This window comes from Lithobates pipiens, unplaced genomic scaffold (assembly GCF_037356315.1).
Source record: "Lithobates pipiens isolate NorthernLeopardFrog02 unplaced genomic scaffold, aLitPip1_a1.2 Scaffold_30, whole genome shotgun sequence".
NCBI classification, from domain to species: domain Eukaryota; kingdom Metazoa; phylum Chordata; class Amphibia; order Anura; family Ranidae; genus Lithobates; species Lithobates pipiens.
The window spans coordinates 137,417,781-137,435,870 of NW_027507791.1; the positions used below are offsets into that span (position 1 = coordinate 137,417,781).

Sequence of the window (18,090 nt, forward strand, 5' to 3'; positions counted from 1 at the left end):
TCTCCTATGATTGGCCCACTGCTTTTTCATATTTTTTACAACACTGGAACTGATGACGTGTTCAAGCACGCAGATCCTACTTGAGGATGAAATTAGTGATTTTGTTTAATTGCATTTAACCTGGAAAAGATTGGAGTTTCACTTAGAAAAAATGACTTCCATTTGTAGTGCCTTGTCCAGAGCTCAGTGAAATGATGGCATGCATCTACTTTTTTAAATTTAGCTAGAACTATTTTTGTCAGGCGCGAGGAGCGGTAGGATAGGTAGGGTGAGAACCAGCGGAGAGTACAGTATCACTCCAAAGGAATGGACTTTGAGGAGGGGGTGGTCCACTGTCAAAGGCAGCAGAGAGATTCAGGAGAAGTAGTACAGAATAGTGTCCACTGGTTTTAGCCATTAGTAGGTTGTTTGAGTAGAGCAGTTTCCGTGGAGCGTTGAGGGCGAAATCTGGACCGAAGAGGATCAAGACATTTGTTCCTGGTCAGATGTTCACTCAGTCGGTTGTAGACCAGTCTTTCAAGAAGTTTGGAGGAGGCGGCGAGTAAAGTCCCATACACACTATTAGATTTTCTGCTAATTTTTGTCTTCAGATTTACCAAAACCATGTAGTGCAAGGGCCTGCCTGATTGCATACAAATGTAAGCTCCTAAGGTTTGACCTCATATATTATATGGTTTTGGTAAATCTGAAGGAAAAAATCAGCAGAAAATTTGTGTGTATGGGGCTTTAGGATGTGGGACGTAGGTTGTTTAAAATTGTTGTGGTCCAGTGAGGGCTTAAGTGGGGGTGACTAGCACATGTTGTAGAGCTTTTGGGAAGATGCCACAAGAGGGAGAGGTTGAAGATGTGAGTTGGTGTCAAATCGAGTCCAAGGATGAGCGTATTTGCGAGGGAGCAGGATCCGGGGGACTGGTGGTTGAATGTTAGATAAAAGTTTAGCAACCTCATTAATACTAGCAGGGTTGAATGAGGGCAGTAATGATTGTATCTGTGGACATGGGGTGTTGTGTAGGGGAGGTTTCTGTGAGTTGGAGATCTCCTCATGAATTATGCTTAGGATGGGATGAATGACACTTTTGTCCCAGTTCACATGCCTCCATAATAAAGTGAAAGACCTCAGATAAGGCACTGGGGAGGGACTTGTGTGGATTGGGGCACTTTGTAGTGCCCGCTGTTAGATCCATCAGGAGTTTCAGACAGGACCAGGGTTTTCGACAGGTGCTTTTCTGAAAGGCCAGCAACAAAATTTTGTAGGACTTTTTATTTTATTTATTTTTTTTTATTTTTTTTCAGGACCTGTACTTCATCCCCTTTACTTAAATTTAAACCTGCTGTGGAGGTGTAAACAAGTGGGTAAAGCATGTTCTCAGATTGCGGTGGTTGTCCATACTCCTTATTATTAAGATTTGCTACCAAAGAAATGCACTGTCCAGGCTATGAATTTGCTTGGTTCAGTGCCCAAATGTTTGGATTGAAGTGCTCTGGTGTTGCTGGTCTCGGAACTGATAGCTTAAAACATGTGTTTTTTCACATAAAATCTCCGCCTACGTCATTGACAGGTAAATCGACAGTCGCAACCATGCCAACCATGGGGGGGGGGGGGGGGGTTTCTTCTTTTTTTTTTTTTTTTTTTTTTTTTTTTTTTTTTTTTTTTTTTTGTTATAAGCTTCACATTCTTTGCTGAAGCACAGCTAACCTGCATTTTTCATGCAGGTAGCTGTGCTTTCCTATAGGCTTCTACAAGGTCTTGATATTTTGGTGTAGTTTCAGAAAGCGCACAAACTTCCGCTTGCTGCATCTTTGGTGCGCTTTCTGAAATCGCACTAAAACAGCAAGACATCATGGAAGTCTATGATAAAGCACAGCTAACCCACACAACCCATACCTTAGCTGTGCTTTTATTTGGCACCAGGGCCGCACCAGTGCAGTGTAAACCTGCCCTAAATGTTTAGTTTTTAGTTTTGTTTTTTGTGTGTTTATTTTTCTTATCGTCTTTATTTTTCTAGGTATGCACTTCTCATCGTGGACAGTGCTACTGCTTTATATAGGACGGATTATTCAGGAAGAGGTGAACTTTCAGCGAGACAGATGCATTTGGCCCGCTTTTTGAGAATGCTACTAAGACTTGCTGATGAGGTTTGTACTCTAATTTGAGAATTTTAAGCAAGGCAAACATCTTGAATGTGCAGTAGGTTTTGTGTGATTCAGCAACAGAATGAACTGACTCTGAAGGCAGATTCAGCAAATTCAAAGAATAAACAAATGACTTTCAAGAAAATGCAGTAAATTTGACACGTGCAGTAATTGAATGGGGAAAAAAACGCCTTGTCCTCATAAATTACAAATAACTCAATAAAAATATTAGATGTTTTGATTTTGTTGAATGTCTGATTTCAAATAGGGATGCACTGATGCTAGTATGGGTGCTGAATACCAGGCATTTGAACGATTATCGGTACTCGCCCAAATGCTACCGAAACCAATACTTTCCAGTGCGATTTGTATCAATACAAAACCAATGGGCGCAAATTGCACTGCAAAGAATTGCATGCAAACAGGAACATTCCTGTCCAAATTGCATGTAATGTCCCCAATGCGTATATGTGTGTGTATAGAAGCGCCATCTAGTGGGCAGTTTAGAACTCCCAAAATTCAGCAGAGGGAGCGCTGTTCCAGTAAGTGGGTAGCGACAGATTAGACGTTCCAAGCAGCAGTCATTTATTGGAAAACTGAACAGATTGATGGCATTAGATAAATGGCTCACAAGCCCATGTAGGGAGATGGCAGAGTGCCAGTGAGGCACTGAGACTTGCGGGTTCCATAGTTGACTCTGCTGAGCCTGGTGGAATGAATAGCTGCCAATAACCCTTGAGCTACTCCCTATATTTAAAAAGGGATCAAAGTCTTTACCAAGTAACTATAGACCTGTTAGCTTAACTTCTATAGCTGGGAAGATACTGGAGCGTTTAATAAAAGACCACATCGACGAGTTCTTGCTGAACAAAAACACTTTAAGCAACAGACAACATGGATTCATGAAAGACAGAAGTTGTCAGACAAATCTGATTTCTTTTTATGAGGAGGTAAGTAAAACCTTGGACAGAGGGGTGGCGGTGGACGTGGTATACTTGGATTTTGCAAAAGCATTTGATACAGTTCCCCACACAAGGCTCATGTGTAAGGTAAAGTCTACTGGTTTGGAAATATCAGTTTGTAAATGGATAGAAAATTGGCCAGAAGACAGAATTCAGAGTAGTGGTTAATGACTCTTACTCTGAATGGTCTAAGGTTATCAGTGGTGTACCCCAAGGTTCAGTGTTGGGACCCTTACTTTTTAACATCTTTATAAATATTGGGTCTGGGATCAAAAGTAATATTTCTGTCTTTGCAGATGACACCAAGATATGCAGTGGAATAACGTCTTTACAGGATGTCTCCAATTTACAAGCCGACCTCAATACACTGTCTAATTGGGCGACTATGTGGCAGATGAGGTTTAATGTTGATAAATGTAAAGTTATGCACTTGGGGCCTAAGAATATGCATGCATCATACATGCTAGGGGGAGTACAACTGGGGAATCCATAGCGGAGAAGGATCTGGGGGTTTTGGTAGACCATAAGCTCAATAACAACATGCAATGCCAAGCTGCTGTTTGCAAAGCGAGCAAAGTCCTTTCTTGTATTAAGAGAGGTATGGACTCCAGAGAAAGAGATATAATTTTGCCCCTGTTCAAATCATTAGTAAGACCTCACCTGGAATATGCCGTTCAGTTTTGGGCACCAGTTCTCAAAAAGGATATCGGGGAACTGGAGAAAGTGCAGAGAAGGGCAACCAAACTGATAAGAGGCATGGAGGAACTCAGCTATGAGGAGAGATTAGAGGAACTAAATTTATTCACTCTTGAGAAGAGGAGATTAAGGGGGGATATGATCAACATGTTCAAATACATTAGGGGTCCATATAGTGAACTTGGTGTTGAGTTGTTCTCTGTACGGTCAACCCAGAGGACACGGGGGCACTCTTTACGTCTAGAGGAAAAGAGATTTCATCTTCAAGTACGGAAAGGTTTCTTCACAGTTAGAGCTGTGAAAATGTGGAATAGACTCCCGCCAGAGGTGGTTCTGGCCAGTTCAGTAGATTGCTTTAAGAAAGGCTTGGATACTTTCCTGATGGTACATAATATAACTAGGTACTAACATAGGTAAAGTTGATCCAGGGAAAATCCTTTCGCCTATTGGGGGATCAGGAAGGAATTTTTTTCCCTTGCTGTAGCAAATTGGAGCATGCTCTGCTGGGTTTTTTCCGCCTTCCTCTGGATCAATTGTGGGCATAAAATTGGGTATCTGGATTGTGCGATTATTATTTTTTTTTATTTTTTTATTTTTTTAAGGTTGAACTGGATGGACTTGTGTCTTTTTTCAACTTGACTAACTATGTAACTATGTACTCCTGGGGTTAGGCTGTGAACCCAATGGATGCCGGATTGATGGGCATCCTCGGTTGCCCGCACAGTACGGTCCCCATAGTGGAGCAGCTCTGCCTGCTCCTGGGGTTTCCCCTGGCGAGAAGTTATGAACCCTGACTGCAGATGTCATTTCTCGGTATGCTATAGATTTGGCATCCATTGGGGCTCACCTCCCCGGGAGCTGCAGGCTTGGAAGCAGCCATTTATTCCATTAAGCTTAGCAGTCCTCTATGGAACCCATCACAGTACCTCACTGGCATACTATCATCTCCCTGCATGGGCTTGTGATCCATTTACCTAATGTCATCAGTCTGTTCAGTTTTCTAATAAATATATGGAACAATAGGATTTTTGTGGGGGTTATTGCGGTGCCGAGTAGTGAAAAAGACATTTAGAAACCGTCCACACTCCCAGGGGAGGGAGGCACCATGCGGCCACAGAGGACGTGGAGAGACCAGGCTACGATGAAAATGTATGAACTGTCAATATCGAGACAAATATCTGGTCATACCAATTAATCATCCAATTAAGGTCCAAACCTGGCCTCTAATTTTTTTTTTGTTTTAAAAGTAACAAAGTGGTTATTGAGAAGAGCAAAGACAGTTTACACGGTATACATCAGCAAAGCATAAAATGATACATATCCTAACTTGTGATGTGGCGGTTAGGGTACATAAGCGCAATAACTTCCTGCATATCTTATTAGGTCATGAACGTTCCTCTACTGGTTCAAACATGGTGCAGTCAGTGGCGGCTGGTGAAGTTTTAGGATGGGGGGGGGGGGGGGCGGCGCGCAAGACCCCACCCCTCCACGACTGGCCCCTCCCACTTCGCATAAGTCACACCCCTTATATAATCCACATCATATGCCAGGCTGCACATTATACACAGCGCTCTGCACATCATATATCAGGCTGCACGTCCCATACACGGGGCGCTCTGCACGTCCCATACACGGGGCGCTCTGCACGTCCCATACACGGGGCGCTCTGCACGTCCCATACACGGGGCGCTCTGCACGTCCCATACAGTAATATGAGATCATACTACAGTCATGGGCCAGAGGTATGACTACATACTGCGAGCATCAGTCACCGGTATGAATTCTCTGAGATCATACTGCCATCCAACCACCCAAAAAATGAATGAATTTCATAAGTGGGGATGGGGGGTGTTGTGCTGCTGTCCAACCTCCAAAAAAGTGAATACATTCCATAAGCGGGGGGATGTGTGCTGCTGTCCAACTGACTTATGGGTAATACCAGTCTGCAAAATTTTTTACTTTTCCTTTTTTTCACCTTTTGCAAAACTTGTTAGTGTTACAAGGTACAGGTGTGAATGGGCAGCAGGTGGGGAAAATTTGGTCCATCTTCAGTCACGTTGTTAAGGGGTAAATAACATGCATAAAATGTGTTAAATAAATGAAATCGTATGGGAAGACAGGTATTGAAATTTATCTTCTGATGCCAGGTTATCTCTAGAGCTTGTTAACAGCCATCACTCCCAGAGTACCAGCACATTTTTGTAATATATCTAATCTATGTCCATTTATTTTATAACTGGCCATTTTCTGCTAAATGTAACTGCTTAAGTTAGGAATTATGGGGGGGTGCTGCCATCCTGCTTCTGTCCTGCCACCACCCCACCCCCCTTGATAAGCGGCACAAACAGACGAACACAATGAATCTAGTTGCAGCGGGGGATGGGGGGGGGGGAGGTCCTGCCGTCTGCTCACTGAATGTTGAGGTTGATAAGCAAGGGGGGTTTTGGGCTGCAGTCAGCGCCGCCGAACATCACTTCATTCGCCTCCTTCCGCCGCTGGACTGAGCGGATGAGTGCCAACGTCACTTCCATGAGTGACGTCGGAAGCGCTGCTCATTGGATATGAGTCTGCGCTGCACTCACCCGCCCGCCCGGAAGCTGTGGCGTGCTTGACCACGCCACAGAGCAAGTTTTTTTTTATTTATTTTTTTGGCCAAATGAAGCGCCTCGTCTGCAATCTTGTGATTGCATTGACGTAGCGCTTCCCATATTGCACTGCGCCCGGCGCCGGGACGCAGTGCACATAAGGACATTTAAAAAAAAAAAAATTATTTAAAGGGTCATGTTTAAATTTCATTTTTTTTATTTTTAAAATATTTTTCTTTTTACTGCCTGCGGGGGCGGCACCCAGGTGCCCCTTATGGGCGGGCTGCCACTGGGTGCAGTCATTTAACATGTTTGCCACAGTGCAGTTGCTTGGGCCTAGGAGTTTAAGAGAAGAGCTAAAACATAGTATGTAGAGTTATACAAGATTTCAGTCAGGTAGTGTGTTGCAAGTGGCAGCATTCCCCAGTCAGGCATCCCAGATTTTGCCATATTTAGCAGGGCAACCTCTGTGGGCATATATCTTGTATGGGAAAAACCCTATTGAAAACCCTACTTTCCACTCCTGGATTGATGGTTGCATGATCTGAAGCCATTTCCTGGCAATAAGCAGTCTAGCGATTTAAAGAGCGATTCTTGAAGGAATATTTTATGAAATTTATCGGAGTCAGGTCTGGGAATATCCCCAAAAGGCATTGTTTGGGGCATAATGTTAGAGGTGATCCCATTTCATCGTGGATAAATTGCACAATATGTGACCAGTAGTCCTGTATTACAGGGCAGGACCGTAGTATGTAAAAGAACGTACCAGAGGGGCTGCTGTACCTGGGGTATAAGGGATTATAGCTAGATTTGTATTTAGCCAGGCGGATCCGGGTCGGGTATGTTCTGTGCACTATATAAAGTTGTCAGGCGGTCAGATAGTCTTCATGCATGTGTCTAGTGCCTCTTCCCATTCGTCTGTGTCTTCCTCCAGCCCACCCATCGGTCTTTCAGTTTATCTGCAAGTATCACTGCTGATGGATGAAGAAGGGACTTGTATAGCGCTGAGATTAATTTGTGAGGTTCTTGTCCCACCAAAATATAAATATTTAAACATTCTGTGTTGGGGGTTGTGTCCGGGAATTGTGCCCGGAGAGCGTTGCGGAGCTGGAGATAGCGAAAATGCATAGAGTTGGGAAGCGAGAAGTCATCTTTGAACTGTTGAAAGGATTTCAGGATACTACCATCATAGGTGTCAGATATCTCACCCCGTGACCCAGCCACACAGTGTAGTCGGGTATATTTTGTAGTTCCTGCAGACCGGGGTTTTCCATAGGGGGGTGTGTGGGAATGTGTACTGGGCAGTTTTAGTTTGTTTCGTCACCTCTCAAATCTTGCAGTGGTGGTATAGTAACCCTCTTCGGTTACTGAGCACATATGTATTAATAGGGTCTTGGAAGATAATTTGGAATGGGTGGGTGAGTCCGGGGGGGCCAGGGAAACAGACCAGTGACATGTAACAAAGTTTGTCAGTTTTCTCTATGTAGAAGTGAGATAATTGGGCTGCCAGATAGTACAGGTTAAAGTCGGGGAGAGCAGCCCCTCCCAATTCAATGGGGTTCTTCAAGGCTTGCCAGGAGAGTTTGTTGGGATGCGCCCCAAACAGAGGAGTTGAGAATAGCCTCAATGGATTTAAATAATTTGAGTGGTAGATCAGGGAGTGCCATAGAACATATAGGAGCCCGGGGAGAACGATCATTTTTACTAGATTTATCCGCCCCATTACACCCAAAGGCAGTTTGGCCCATGTTACTATTTTGGCTTTTAGATTAGTTATTAGGGGTTCTATGTTGAGTTTGATATCTTCAGGAAATCTAGTGACTGATTCCAAGATACTTCATGGAGCTTACTCTAAATAGTGGGGTAGAGGCCTGGTGAGCTGAGGGGACATCTATCTCTATAGGTAAAATTTGGGATTTGTCCCAATTGATCTTTAATCCGGAATAATAGCTAAAAGTTTGGATGATTTCTAGAGCTACATTGAGGGAGGGTCCAGGATCTGCTAGGAACATTAACATGTCATCTGCGTATAAGATGATTCTCTCCTCTAAATCCCCACACCGTAGGCCCTGAATATCCGGGTGCGTTCTAAGCACAGACCCAAGAGGCTCTATTGCAAGGGCGTATAGAAGGGGAGATAAGGGGCAGCCCTGGCTTGTGCCCCTAGCCAGAGAGAAGGGTTCCGATTTCTGTCCATTGACCAGGATCCTGGCGCTAGGATTTTGATATAGGAGGCGGATCCATCTAATAAGTTTGGGTCCGAATCTAGCCAGACATGACCATAAGTAGTTCCACTCGACTGAATTGAAGGCCTTTGCAGCGTCGAGACGCAACAACTCTGGATCCTACATGGTCATGGCTGGCCTGCATGTTCATGTAAAGCCTCAGCAGGTTGTAGGCAGTGTTCTTGGCGGGCATAAATCCCGTTTGGTCCTGGTGGATTAAATTGAGGATCACTGTGTTTAAACGTAGCGCCAGGATCTTGATATCACCTTGGAGTAGGGATATTGGTCGATACGATTCGGGAAGTTCTAAATTTTTACCAGGTTTGGGGATAAGCACAATATGAGCTTCACTCAGAAGGTGGTAATCCAGATTTGAATATGTGGGCAAAAAGTTCATGGAGTTTGGGGACTAGAATCTCAGTGTAAGCAGTGTAGAATTCGAGTGGGGAGGCCATCTGAGCCAGGCGCTTTGGATGGGTTAAGTAGGGACATTGCTTTCACCATTTCTTCCTTAGTGATAGGTGTGTCTAACATCTCAACTTGGGGCTGTGTGAGCGTGGGTAGATCTGTGTTACTAAGGAGTGTAGTGTAGGTTATGGGGAGGGGTGTGGCCGGATGTTGATGGGAGTGGATGTGTGTGAGGAGTGAGAGCATGGCGCTGCTCTGCCCCTCGTTGCCCTGCCTGTTCTGATGTCCTCGTTCTGATCCCCCCCTGGGTTACCTGATGCTGCCTAAGGCCCCTCAGTATACAGCGCCTGTATGGCTTTCAGGCTCTTATGCTTAGGCACATATCGTTCAAATGCTTGACTGTTTAAACTGAACTGTTGTGGTTTGTTACCTTCAAGTCCGAGTGGTTTTTGCTGGAGCACGGGGACTGTTGCTGTCCGTGCCAGGCTATCGGAGCAGGGGCCGAGAGTCTCGCTGGGGATCTTGCGAGATCTCGAGCGGCTCCTGGATTCCCGTGACGCTGTGGAGCTTCTCCCTCCGCTCCGTTCGAGCTTGGTGCGCGGACACGTCTGGCGTGCCCGTCACCTTAGGCTCTGGGCGGCGGGTTGGCTGGTGCGCGGTGTGTAGGTGAGAGGGGACTCCTGTGTAGAGCTCCCTCTCCCCCGCTCTTCCCCCTTCGCTTGCTGCTCTCTGCTTTCCCTTCAGACTAGTTGTCAGAGTGGCTGGTGAGACGAGAGGCAGTGAATTGAAATCTACACTGACAGCACTGCTTGTTTGATTTTCTGGGGGAGAGAGAGAAAGATCTGGATAACTTGGATGCCCTGCATGGACCTGTGGAACGCTATGTGGCTATGAATCAGCAACCAAGATAAGTGCTCCTTTTCCTTTCTGGTCCTTTTTGTTCCTAATTACTTTTGAAGCGAATTACTGATTGGAACTGCTGTATTTTGAATATATGCTGATATACACAAATACTAATATTTTGCTATAGCACTGAATCTGTTGCGGGGTCATTGCTGGGGCTGGAGGTCAGAGGTCTGTCTCCCCCCCCCCCCCCTTTTTTTTTTTTTTTTTTTTTTTTTTTTCTAAGAACGTGTTATTATTTTTTCCCTGCTTGATCAGTTGATAAGTGGAAGTTGATTTGCAAGGTGGGCTCGTTTGTGGCCATCTAATTTAATCATGTCAAGAAAAAGATCCCCTGAGGAGCAAATACCCGCAGAGGGTCAACAAATCACCCGTGCCGCTAAGGACAAAACCAATCAGATGTCGGCAGCGGCAAAATTGGAGCGTTATGCCCATTCTGGCCCAGCCTCACCCAGCAAATCAAGCTCTCAGCAGGGAAATTTACATAGACACCAAAAACTCTTCTGCTGATAGGAGTCAAGGCCAGTCTCTGGCCAACCCCACTTTACCAGCTGCTAAATTGGGGGGCAATAAGGGAGGGGGGTGGAGGAAAACTACCAATAGCAACAATAAATCTGGAAACAAAGCTAAGTAGTTCCCATGTACCGATGCCGAGCAATTTGGATGAGGAGCCCACATTAAGACATTTTGAACGCATTTAAGGAATGTAAAAACTCGATATCCAATTTTGATGAACAGTTAAGATATATAAAGGAGGAACTATTGTCTGAGACAGGAATTGAATAGGACTATACCAAGAACTACCGAGCTCGAGGAACGCATGGGTGCGATGGAGGATGAGGTGAGGCTGGAAATTGATTCACTTAAAAAAACAGCTACTACACAAGCGGATAAACTCGACGAGATGGAGAATAGAAATCGAAGAAACAATATCAGGGTGCTAGGTCTCCCTGAACACTGTGAGGGGACTAATTTGATAGGTTTTCTTGAGGGGTGGTTCCGAGAACTCTTTGGGGCGGCAACATTTACCCCGATATTTGCAATAGAACGGGCACATCGTACCCCGGTAAAAACCCACCATATGGGGGAGCGCCCTAGGCCTATAATGCTCAAGATCCTTAATTACCAGGATAAAGTGTCCCTACTGCGAGAGGCCAGAATGAGGGGAGACATTAGGTTTAAGGGAGCTAGGGTTTCTTTGTATCCTGATTTTTTTTTTTTTTCCCCTGACCTTCAGAAAAGAGCTGAATTTATAGCAGTCAAACGAGAAATGGTTAAATTAAAGTTAGAGTATGCACTCCTCTATCCAGCCCGCCTAAGGGTGACTGCATTAGGAAAGACGTTTTTTTTCAACACGCCAGAGGAAGCATCCCAATGGTTAGATGAAAGTAAAAAGACCTATAAATACACATTACAGGGCAGTTAGGTGGATTTCAAGGGATTCGGGGGTATATATTTTTTTGGGGGGGGTGGATAGGAATAGGGGGTAAGTTTGTTGTAAATTTTTACATTGGTATTGTGCACAATGTAGGTGGGGGGCAGGGGTTGAGCAGTAAGGGTGTGTGGAGTACAAGTAGGTATTTGTAGTGGGGGGACAAAGGGTTCCCATGAGTGGTTGAAGATTCTGGGTGAGAGCACTCAGTAGGATTGGTATGGGTGAGTGGTGGGAGTGTTGTAAGAAGGCCACAAATGTACCCCTAGGGGGTAGCCCTATGGGGCGAGGGGGGTGGGAGAGGGAGGTGGGAGAGGGAGTTTGGTAAAAGGGGAGGTGGGAGAGATGAGATGGGAAGGTGGGGAAAGGGAATAATAACAAACACAAGGACACAAATTTGGGTGGGAGAGTTGGGAAGGGAGGGTGGGGTAAGGGAATAACAAAAATAATACAAGGATACACAAATTTGGAGATGCACTACTTGGAAGGGGATGGGAGAAAATATTATGCACTATATAGAGCACACGTATGTAAAAGGGGAAAAAAGGGGAAGGTTTTTTTTGGTATTAATATATTTATACACTTTTTTCACCTTTTTTTTACTGTCTTTTTCAAAACTGCCCAATTTATAGGTTAAGTAGTGATGCAGGTGAAAAGAATTGTATAGTATCGTGGAATGTGCGGCGCCTGGGAGATCCGACCAAAAGAAAAGTGGTCTTGTCAGCTTTAGAGGGTAAAGGACCCGGATTATTATGCCTCCAGGAGACTCGCTTAACGGGTGATACGATTCGGTGTCTACAAGGTCGGAAACTCCAGACCCAGTTTCATTCCGTATTCTCAACCTATGCAAGAGGGGTTAGCATCCTTGTTGATAGGGTGGTTCGGTTCTCTTGCTATAATAGCTGTATAGATGTAGAGGGTAGGTACATTTTCTTATATTGCCAAATTGAAAATAATCCCTACGTGATAGCCAACATATATGTCCCTCTTCCATTTAAATTGGAGATTTTATATGAGTTATTAGCCTTTGTAATAGATAAACCTGATATCCCTGTGATAGCAGTAGGGGACTTTAACGAAGTTTTGCATAAATCCTTGGATAGGTTCCCAACTGTAAATACATCAACGGTGAAAGATGCAACGAGGTTAGCTCGCTTCCTACATGAAGCTGGCCTATGCGATGCGTGGCGCACTCGGTACCCGCGGGAGCGACAATATTCTTGTTACTCAGCAACTTTCTCTACATTATCAAGACTTGACATGGCTCTGGTGAATAGCAGTGCGATGTTACCAGTGGACGAGGTAGAATATGGCCCGAGAGGAGTCTCGGACCATTCCCCCCTAATACTGACACTTTGTGTAGGTAAGAAACAATATTCTGGCCAATGGAAAATGGACCCCGTATGGTTGGAACTAATGAAGGATACGGATCGGGTGACAACCGTGTTAAGAGTTCATTAATGTTAATATGGGCACAGCATCAGTGGGGGTCGTTTGGCACTTTTTAAAGGCCTTTTTAAGAGGTCTTTTTATTCAATAAATCGCTAGAAACAGGGCCGAGATGAAAAAACAGAGGAAGCTACTAAGGCGGTATTAGAGACAGAAACAGTATATTATAAATCCGAATCCTATTACACAGAAGGCTTGGCATGATAAACAGCAAGAATTTAAGACAATCATTAGGCATAAGACGGACAATAGACGTATATTGCAGAAACAAGCAAATTTTGGGGAGGGAGAGAGAGTGGGGCAAATGCTGTCATTGCTGGTTAAAGTGAATACGGCCCCCTCAGTGATATTATCAATTAGGACCCCAGAGGGAGAGACTACTTCTGAACCATCCTCTATTAACACATTTTATCATTACTATAGCTCACTATATAAATCCCAAGGGGGGAGTGAAGGGGGAGCTATGGCTGCCTTTCTGGGGAATCTGAATATGCCAACAGTAACAGCAGAAGACTTAGCAGCATTGGAGGCCCCAATTACTATCGAGGAACTCCAAAGAGCGGTGGCAGAGATGCCTAATTTAAAAGCACCAGGACCCGATGGATTACCAATCGAGGTCTACAAGAGATATGGGGAGGTCCTGCTGCCACAATTATTGGAGACATTGAGGCAGTCCTTGGAGTGTGGAGCCTTGCCTTCCTCGATGTTGGAAGCCACTATAGTGGTTATCCCTAAAGAGGATAAGGATCCTATGGACCCGGCCTCATATCGCCCGATCTCGCTTTTGGGATCAGATGTTAAAATATTAGCAAAGGTGCTTGCAACACGCCTAAAAAGAAGTATCCATAAGCTCATTCACCCCGACCAGTCGGCTTTTATCCCGAATAGATCTACTAGTATCGATATCCGTAGACTGTTTCTGAATGCCCAGATTCCAGTAGACAATGGAAGCTCCAGAGCAGTTTTGACTCTGGATGCAGCCAAAGCATTTGATAGCCTCGAATGAATATATCTATTTAAAGTGCTTATTAGATTTGGGTTTGGACCAAACTTTCTTAAATGGATAAAATTGCTTTATACAGACCCAAGAGCGAAAATTAAAATTAATAATGAGCTCTCTGAGACGTTTCTGTTGGAACGAGGCAGGGGTGCCCCCTCTCCCCCTTATTGTTTGTTTTGGCGGTGGAGCCATTGGCCATCGCCATTAAAGCTAGCCCTGATATACAGGGATTTAGGAGAGGACAGGTAGAGGAAAAAATTGCATTGTTTGCCGATGATATTTTGCTTTTCCTGGGGGATGCTCAAACCTCATTGAAAGTGGCAATGAAGATGATTAGAGAATTTGGTCTTATATCAGGATTAACCATTAATTGGGATAAATCCGCTCTGCTGCCACTGGAACGGGGGTTTATTTGCGCTCCCCAGGATATTCTGAATTTGAAACAGGTTGAGAAGTTTAAATATCTAGGGGTATGGATTACTAGGGATGTAAACTCTTATAGATTATCTTCCCTCCTAGTAAAGTTAAAACAAAAGGCCGATATTTGGAGTAGTCCCCCCCTCTCGATGGCGGGCCGCTGCAATTTGGTTAAGATGGTATGGCTCCCTCAAATTCTGTACTTCCTTCATAACTCACCATTATGGATTGGGGAAGGATGGTTTAAGAAAATAGAATCCTTATTTAGACTTCTTATATGGAAAAAGGGTCCATCGAGGATTAGCTTACGGACTTTGCAACTGCCGTTGGAAGAAGGGGGGTTGGCGATTCCATATCCTAGACTCTATTACTTAGCGGCCCAGTTGCAGCATTTAGCTGGAGCAATAGCAATAAATGAAGCTAATCCCTGCCACAAGCTATTAATGCTAGGATGTCCACACAATACGCTTATGGAGGCGTTAGAGGCAAATTCGTTTAATATGCACTGCCCAACAACTACTCAGGTTACTAAACTCTGGAAAACAGTCAAGGCCTTATTGCGATACCAGAAGGTATCCGTGTTGGCTCCCCTATGGGATAATAGGAATTTAGATGAGCTATTTAAAGTTGAAAGATTTAAGGAATGGGAAACTCAAGGGATACATAAGCTAGCGCAAATGGTTCAGGGTTCACTTATTAGGTCATTTGCTGACTTAAGATCTGAATTCTCTTTATCAAACCACTCATTTTATAAATATCTCCAGGTCAGACACGCAATTCAGGCCCAATTTAGATCGCAGGAGATGCAGCTGATCCAGATCCCGGTGATATCTCAAATCATGTCTCGAGATACGCTTAAAGGCTTGATTTCATTTATATATACTAGGTTGGGGGATATATTGTTAGATCGAAGCGGTATGACCAAAAGTAACAGGAAATGGGAGAGGGACGTGGGACCAGCGTCCATACCTGACTGGGAGTGGATAATGGATCAGGGAACCAAGGTCTCTATTTCTCCGGCACAAAAAGCCTCCCAACTCTTCTTTTTTCACTGGGTATATTATACACCTAGGAAAATGTTTAAAATGGGGTGGAGAGATAATGATCAGTGTCCTAGATGTGGTCAGGTTGGAGACTTCATCCATATGTTTTGGAGGTGCCCGAAGCTTTTTAGATACTGGACATGGGTAATAGAGCACATAAATGAAATCTTTAGCTTGACATTGGATGCAACAGTGAGGACCTGCTTGTTGGCTATACCGGAGGGATATAAAAACTTATTTACACCAGTTACTAGATGCCTTTTTCAGGCAAGGAGGCTAATTGCTCAAAACTGGCAGTCACATTCTAGTCCATTACCTGAAACATGGCTGACAAATATAGGGAAAATAATTAGAAATGAAAGGGTTTTCTATACTAAACAGGGTAATAGTAAGAAGTTTGAAAGGATATGGAGCGATGGATTGATGAAATTGGGGATTCCCTTATAGGTAGCCGAGAAAGATTGTGTGTCTCGTAGTCTGTACATTCTTCTTTTTTTCCCTTTCTTCCTTTCTTTTCTCCTCCCTGTTGTTTAGTGTGTTTTTTTTCTATATGCGATGAGGGGTGGGGGTGGGTTTGAGAGGAGGGGGGGCGGGGGAGGGGAGAAGCGGGTAGATTAAAACACCTAGGTGTAGAACAAGATAAATAACTATGGTGGTTAGACTAAGAAGAGCCGTAGGCAGAGAGACTCGATATCTTGGCTGTTTACTGGTAAATCAACTCTATTTAATAGAATACATTTAAATAAATAAGCCACAATGATGTGTAATGTGGGAGGAGATATAGATGAACCTAAAAGTGAATTGAGTCTCCCGAATAAACTGAGGTGGCAAAAAAAAAAGAGTGTAGTCATCACTTCCCCGTGGTCATTGCCGGTAGAGGAGTATAAATTGGCGAAGAAGGTTCTGAACTCCCGAGCAACCTCCTTGAGGTCAGATAGTAAGGACCCATCCGAGGCTCGAAGAGTGACCACTGTTGGAGGATTATGGTCCATGTGAGCCAAATAGGCCAACAGTCGTCCAGCCCCCTCTCTGCACTCATGATATCTGGAAATGTGAGATAAGTACATCCAGGCATGAGACTTGAACCAATTCCAAATTAATTCTACCGGTGCGGTGTCCTTGTTTGTCTGAAAATATTCCCACTCGCTGCCAGCTATATCCAAGACGGGGACTACCTTCAACCAAAATGGGTTGAGTTTCCAGGAGTAGGATGTGTGTGGGGTGTTGGGTTGGAGTTCAATCCAATATGGGGCCTGGTTTGACATAACACAGGGATTGAAACCTACACTCCCTAAATTGGGAAGGAGGATCTGGGAGATCGGAATGAGGTCTATATGCGACATTGTGTTTGTAGTGGAAATGCAGGAGAACCTCCATTCCAATGGGAAACAGTGTCTACAAGGGCCAGTGCACCGAGAAATCGGCCAAATCTAGTTAGTGATTGGGTAGGAGCATCGGAGGGGTCAGTCGTGAGTCTGTCAAGGTCTCTATTGATATTATTCAAGTCACCTAGCCAGATAGTGGGGATTTTGGGAAATTGGGCCATGAACGCCAACCCTTCATTCAACACAGCGAATTGAAAGGGTGGGGGGGATGTATATTGCCATAACTAATATCTCCAGGCCATATACTTTAGGGTGCAAGAATAAATATCTGCCTTGTGGGTCATATTTGAGCAGCAGCAGGGTAAATTGCGTCTGTTTGGCCACTAATATGGCAACTCCTCTGGATGGTATGCGGGGCTTGGTATACCCAGCCCACCCACAGTTTCTTCAGTGTGAGCATAAGTTGGCCTGTAAGGTGGGTTTCCACTAGAACCATAATATCCGCTTTTTGTTTGAGGTGGGACAACACTGCATTGCAATTGGGTTTAGCTCGGATTCCCCGTACATTCCAGGTAATACATGTCGCACTAGTCATAGCCGGTATCTGTACATATTACCCCGTGGTACATCACAACTCGTACGCAGCTTGCCCCCCCCCCCGGTGCCTTGGAGAAGCAGGCATGCCCTGAGCAGTGCGGTCCACCATAATATAGTAGCAACAGATATCCATATGAAACATGTACCCAATACAGCACACTGACATCACTCTTCAGGTGTAAACACCATATATAACTGGGAAACTATAGAAAGTAAAAAACACTTTAATAACACTCTGGAATGGCTGACTTGGCACCACTGCAAGCCCAGGGCTGCCCTAGCACACCGAGATCTGATAAACCAGAGAAACCACGCTTGTGCATTGAAGTAAACAGTGCAATCAATGCGTAGTAAAACGAGGCTTCTTATGAGCCATATAACTAGGGAGGTGATTATTCGCTGTAAAACCAGCATTAGCATGGGGAGTTAGACTCCAGGTTTGGGTGCTCAGGATTTCTTCCATAGGGGACGTGTCTGTTTGAAAGCAGTCGGTTACCTATCCCGGGGGTCATGGTGTACATCGGCTTGCCATGCTGAATATATAGCACGGGGCTGTGTTCCAGTATGTACATCAGAGTCAGGGCAGGATGTTCCTGGAGGGGGGTATTCGTGGGTGATAACCATAGATGAGAGAAAGGTTTGCACCAGTTGTGTGGCCACAGGGAATTGGGGCATATAAAGTCATAGGGGTAAGGGGGACACAGTACCTCATGAGAGAGGTCGGGATGAGCCCAAGGATATGTTTGAGGGGACCAGTTCAGGGATCACTGTAGATGTTACCTGTCAAGTGATTCGCAGGCATGTCTTCAGGCGGGTTCACGGTTAGGAGCCGTTCTGTTTTCCATCCACATAAGTGCAGCATCGGGGGTGTCAAAGTATACCCGGTCTTTGCCAACCACACAGTCTGGCCGAGAA

General features: G+C 44.7%; 1 protein-coding gene across 5 annotated transcripts in view; it reads left to right on the forward strand.

Moving 5' to 3' along the window:
* Positions 1-18,090, forward strand: part of RAD51 (RAD51 recombinase) — a 94,301-nt gene that overhangs the window by 65,788 nt on the left and 10,423 nt on the right. For all 5 annotated transcript variants that reach the window (XM_077464896.1, XM_077464897.1, XM_077464898.1 and 2 more), the window contains one exon: positions 2,007-2,136. In XM_077464896.1, coding sequence (XP_077321022.1) covers positions 2,007-2,136 — 130 coding nt within the window. The remainder of the gene's footprint in view (positions 1-2,006; positions 2,137-18,090) is intronic.